The sequence below is a fragment of the Rhododendron vialii genome, chromosome 6a (assembly GCF_030253575.1).
Source record: "Rhododendron vialii isolate Sample 1 chromosome 6a, ASM3025357v1".
Classification (NCBI taxonomy): domain Eukaryota; kingdom Viridiplantae; phylum Streptophyta; class Magnoliopsida; order Ericales; family Ericaceae; genus Rhododendron; species Rhododendron vialii.
In genome coordinates, this window is record NC_080562.1 from 6,969,438 (window position 1) to 6,974,904 (window position 5,467).

General features: G+C 41.9%; 1 protein-coding gene across 2 annotated transcripts; it reads right to left on the reverse strand.

The window, feature by feature from the left end:
* Positions 1-719: 719 nt before the first annotated feature.
* Positions 720-2,541, reverse strand: LOC131331262 (uncharacterized). 2 transcript variants are annotated; one of them, XM_058365143.1, is made up of 4 exons: positions 2,246-2,538; positions 1,969-2,126; positions 1,229-1,339; positions 720-1,138 (listed from the first exon to the last, which is right to left on the reverse strand). In XM_058365143.1, the coding sequence occupies exons 1-3, from the start codon at positions 2,449-2,451 to the stop codon at positions 1,260-1,262; spliced, it is 444 nt and encodes a 147-aa protein (XP_058221126.1). In that variant the 5' UTR covers positions 2,452-2,538; the 3' UTR covers positions 720-1,138; positions 1,229-1,259. The 2 variants fall into 2 exon arrangements, with proteins under 2 accessions (XP_058221126.1, XP_058221125.1); XM_058365142.1 differs by having other exon boundaries at positions 988-1,138; positions 1,264-1,339; positions 2,246-2,541.
* Positions 2,542-5,467: the final 2,926 nt, after the last annotated feature.

A 5,467-nucleotide genomic window follows, 5' to 3' on the forward strand; every position in this document is an offset into this window, starting at 1 on the left:
CAACATGGCCTGTTTAATCCATACGTAGGGGTGTCAAACGTGCCTGTCGTGCCGTGCCGTGCCATTCTACTTCCGTGCCAACCGTGCTTCGTGTCGTGCCGTGTCGTGCCCATTTACTTCATCGTGCCATGTCGTGCCGTGCCGTACCGTGCCCGTACCGTGCTGTAGTGGGCTATTTTGCTTTGTCGGGCCGTGTCGGGCCGTGCCTTTTTTAAATCGTGTCGTGTCGTGCCGTGCCCGATTAATTAATCGTGCCGCATCGCGCCGTGCCTTTTTTTGTCGGGTCGTGTCGTGTCGTGCCTTTTTTGTCGGGTCGTGCTGTGCCGTGCCCCTTTTTGTCGGGTCGTGCCATGTCGGGCCATGTTTTTTTAAATCGTGTCGTGTCGTGCCGTGTCCGATTAATTAATCATGATGTGCCCTTTTTTGTCGTGTCGTGCCGTGCCTTTTTTGAATCGTGCCGTGCCGGCCCGTTTACTTAATCGTGTGTCGTGCCGTGCCTTTTTAAATCGTGTCGGGCCGTGTTGCCATCGATTTTAGCAAGACCCTCTGGTATAATTCCCCACTCTAAACAACCGCTCACCCCCAAGAATTCAAGTCCATAGCATAGCTTCTCATGAAGAGGAACATACGGAGCAAATAACAATCGCGTAAAACATTTTAAAGTACCAGACAATTTCAATCACTCAACGCCAGGAGTCCTGCTTAAATATCCTATCCTGTTTTCACCTAAAATGATTTTGTCATGTGTCATTCAGATAAGCACCATTAAATAGTTGTACTGAAAGTGAAAAGTTCCTAATTCTCGTGGCTGCAACTAACATGGATGACATGGTCCCATCCTGGAAGAACCCAAATACATGGCTTTCCTTACAAGCCAGTGAATGAGCTCGTAGAACTATTCTATCTCTTTCATATGATGTTTCCTCCCCGGCAATCAAAATAAAGATTGAAAGCTATGCATTAGACATGAAACCACAACGGGAAAAATGAAAAAAAAAAAATTTCAGTATCAATTTCTTTGAGGAATAACATTAAAGACTTGGTGCCCAAACGCACCCAACAACCGCAACATACTTGTTTCAACCCGCAACCGCTTCATTCACCGAGTATTGCAATCACACCCACACAAAAAACCCAACTGTTAAACCAGATCAAACCAACAATTCGGTTAAAAAAAAAGAAGGAAAAAAAGAAACATACAGAAGAGAAGGGCTTTGTCCCATCTTACAGGCTTTGGTACGAGTAGTACAGATCCCATCTTACCGGCTTTGAGGAGCACAGATCAATGGCAATTCTGAATCAAGTCTGATAACGTTTGGATACTGATTGCCATTGTGCACTGCATAAATTGAGCCATAGAACAGAGTTGCGCAAAGTGATACAAGAGCAAGCAGTAAACAACTTGCGGGGTGTTTAATTGAAATGCAGTACCCAATAAGCAAATTTAGATTACTCCAACATTATAAAACAAAAAAAAAATACACTAAGTGCCCAATCCCACAGAGAATATTTACAGAATAGATCCCAACGAGCAGATTTAGATATACACATCATTTCGTTGGGATTGGGGGTCATAAATGGGTCGAACAGTTAATTGTTCGAGTTTGATTTGAAACTTAACGAGCTTCAAAACATGTTCAATTTTAAGCTTGTTTATGCGATGGGCCGATCTTGAACGAGCTTTATCGAGCCATAGACGATCTCGAGTATCTCGGAAATTTTTATACATCACAAGCCAAAGGAGCCGAGTAGTAGCTTTTTTGAGCTTGCTATAAAAGCTTAAATGAGCTTTAGAAAAATGTTCAAGCTTGCTTTATCTATGTACCAAACTGATCTTGAACGAGCTTTTAAGGAACAAGCACCAACTCGAACTCAAGCAGCCTGGGTTTTTTATCAGCCCTAACTAGAACGAAACCAAATTCCAATTCATGATGTATATAAATCTCCACTAAGAACTATCAACTTTACCTCTCGCAAAACCCACAATGGTTCTGAACCTCGATAGTGACGACAGAAGAGCCGAAACACCCATTACGGAAATCGCCCCTTTTTTGCATAAAACTGTGGTATTGATACTTGTGTGCTGCAAAGAAGCCATTCCAGCTGCCTTTCCTTCCTTGTATCCACTAATTTTTTGGCCATGGACAGTGGGTAAGCAACCAAACGTATTGGAGAAGATGATATGGAGAGATGCGAAAAAGATAAACCTCTTGTAATTATGCAAAAAATTGTTCGAAATGGTTACCTGGTAGTACTGCAAGAGATGATGAATGATGCAAAGCTGAAGGAAAATGGGGTTTTGAGTGGCCCAACTTGAGCGAGAGAGACGCTGAGAGTGAGAGAGAGAGACGTTGAGAGAGTCAGAGACTCAGAGAGAGGCGTTGAGTCGTTGAGATGAGAGTGAGAGATACCGAGAGGAGTGAGTGGGCTGCTAGGGCTTGCGCCTCTCATCTCTTTCTATTTATACGAGCGTGTGATCATGTGCAACAGTCGCACCATAATCCATATGCACTTAATAAAGAAAAATTCTCGTAAAATCCTATAATGCACCACTTGAGAGTCGCCCGAGTAGTTTTTTGAAAATCGGAACCGTCTACCTTTTATGTGGGAGTGATTATATTATTCGTGCGAAAAATAAAATAAATTGGTTACCGTTATATACTTGATCGCACATAACAAAAAAAATTCTATTAATAATCTACGTCCCGATGAGAAGGCTTCCAAAACCCGATAGACCCGAAAAATTGCAAAAGCGATTAAAACACCAAGAACAATGAAATTAACAGTATGGATCGTCATACTTGTGTTGCAATCGTGTGGCTAGTATACATTGGACTATAGCGGAATACAATGGTTTAGAACTAGATAAGTTAGATGTATAGATTTAAAAGGTAGCTACAGACTCATGTTTTCGAATATTCGATCTAAACCGTTACGATTTAAGATCTTATTAAATTTATCATTCTCCCCAAAATAGGTGATAATCAGATGTTGGAAACCACGTGATCAGAACACATTCGGTGCTTCCAAAGACATTAAAGTCCTATAATGCACCACTTTAGGGCCACCCGAGTTGTTTTTTGAAAATCGGAACCGTCTACCTTTTATGTGGGAGTGATTATATCATTCATGCAAAAAATGAAGTAAATTGGTTATCGTTATATATTTGATCACACAGAACAAAAAAAATTCTATTAATAAATTTACGTCCTGATGAGAGGGCTTCCAAAACCTGATAGACCCGAAAATTTGCTAAAGTGATTAAAACACCAAGAACAATGAAATGAACGGTATGGATCGACATACTTGTGTCACAATCGTGTGGCTAGCGTATAAGAGGCCCGTTTTTATAAAATAGAATTATATAATATATATTACTTATTCTAATAATAAACACAAATAAATTGTTGGTTTTGGTGGTTTGAGATGTGTGTCAAGTCCCCAAGAACTTGGGTTCGAACCCTATAGAGATTATTTTTTTTAAAACTATTTTTTTTAAATTATTATTTTTTCTTATTTATTTTCTATATATATATTTAAAAATCTTTATAAGATAATACGCATTATATATCAATATATGTGTAGTAATTGGTATATTATCATGTTTGAATTTTGATTCAAAACAAAATTCAAACATGATAATATCTTGATCATATAAAATATTTTAAAAGCTTATTTTACTTAAATAAAAGGAAAAGATTAATAAATTATTGGACTATCAAAAAATACATAGAAATAAAGTAAACTATAATATGAAATCCCTTGTTTATTTAATAGCATATATATATTTTTGGTTTTTCCATACCTCGTGTTGTACCCGTGCCGTGCCGTGCCGTGCCTAACTAGAACTGTGTCGTGACTCGTGCCCCATTCCACTTCCGTGCCGTGCCCGTCTAAGACCGTGTCGTGCCGTCCCGTGCCAAGCCAACTTCTGTGCCGTGCCCGTGTTGTTCCCCCTCACTTCCGTGCCCGTACCGTGCCGTGTGCCTGTGTCGTGCCGTGCCGTGTCTGGCTAGAACCGTGTCGTGCCGTGTCGTAACTCGTGCCCCATCCCACTTCCGTGCCGTGCCTGTGCCGTGCCCATCTAAGACCGTGTCGTGCCGTGCCGTGCCAGGCAAACTTTCGTGCCGTGCCCGTGTCGTTCCCACTCACTTTCGTGCCCGTGCCGTGCCTCGTGCCCACTAAGACCGTGTCGTTCCCGTGCCGTGCCAGGATTAATCTGTGCTCGTGCCGTGCCGTGCCGCCTTCAAATGTGCCGTGCCCGTGCCGTGCCCGTGCCGACCCGACCCATTTTACACCTCTATCCATACGTGCGATTACAGCCGGCTCTGATACCACTGTTGGGAAATCGAATCCCCAAGACCCTGTAATGACGCGTACTGATTAGACAACAAAAATTGTAAAACCCTACAAGGCGGAATTAGGGTTCTACCTCAACTTTTTGCGACATGAACGCTGGTTGAACTTGTTATAGCACGCCTTGCTATACACCACAAATACTGCTCGACCGTACCTTACGATCTTCTATCGTATTCCCTGCACGTCTAGAACACGAACCAAGTGTGGACTCTTTCGTGATCTGTTTGCTCTCTGTAAGCCTGCCTCTATTTCGTGAATAATAGAAAAATGTGTATCTGACCTAGAGAGCATAACGTGTATATATAGGGCTACCATAGGGACCTAAGGAGTAATAAGTCTGGGCTCCCAGTACGAATAAGAAAACCTAATCCTACCAGGATTTTATATCTTATTTCACTAATCATAATTCACCACACTACAAAATTATAATTGCATTCCTGTCCTTATCTCAATTATATTACGAGCTCAACGATATTAAATACTTATTAATCTCCCCACGTTAAGATTACAGATACCCGTTGATTAAAATAAATTACTAACATCAAGGTCATTGGCTCGAGTCTCATGGACAATCATCTTGTCCATTTCTTGTAAAAAAATCAGTCTGTACCTAATCTACCCCTCCCAGACAACCATTCTAATGTCGAGGAGCTGTGACATGGTAGAAATTCGGGCATGATTCCAGCCACTAGATAAATCATAATTTTGAGTTTTGATTCTTGTTAGTGTAATAGAAAAAAGGAATTGAGCTCCCTATGTGTAGGGGGTCGAAATATCCGAAGGTTCATAGGGTTCACATGGTCCAAAGGAGGGAAAACAGGTTCGAACGCTATTTGACCCGTCGTCCAGCTGTCCCAGTTCATCTGTAAATAAAGGTGAGCTTGGGCGTGATGTGTCATTAATCTTCCGAAGGATAAATGGATCCCCGGGTGCTTCACCGAACGGCGTACGTTCTTCCGAACGCACATAAACTCGAGTTCGCTCGGTAATCTTATCTTCTGCCCAGGGACGTCCTCTCATTCGGCTAAGTTGTTCTTTGGAGAGCACATCAAGTGCTCGGAGCAGCTTCGTCCATCATGGGGAAGCTCCACCGAATGCAGTCGTTTGT

Coding starts and splice junctions, on each gene's coding strand:
- LOC131331262 (XM_058365142.1), bottom strand. CDS start 2,451: ATGAGAGGCGCAAGCCCTAGCAGCCCACTCACTCCTCTCGGTATCTCT. Junction 1,340..1,968: donor CATTGTGGGTTTTGCGAGAG/GTAAAGTTGATA, acceptor CAATTTATGCAG/TGCACAATGGCAATCAGTAT. Junction 1,139..1,263: donor ATCTGTGCTCCTCAAAGCCG/GTAAGATGGGAT, acceptor CTGGTTTAACAG/TTGGGTTTTTTGTGTGGGTG.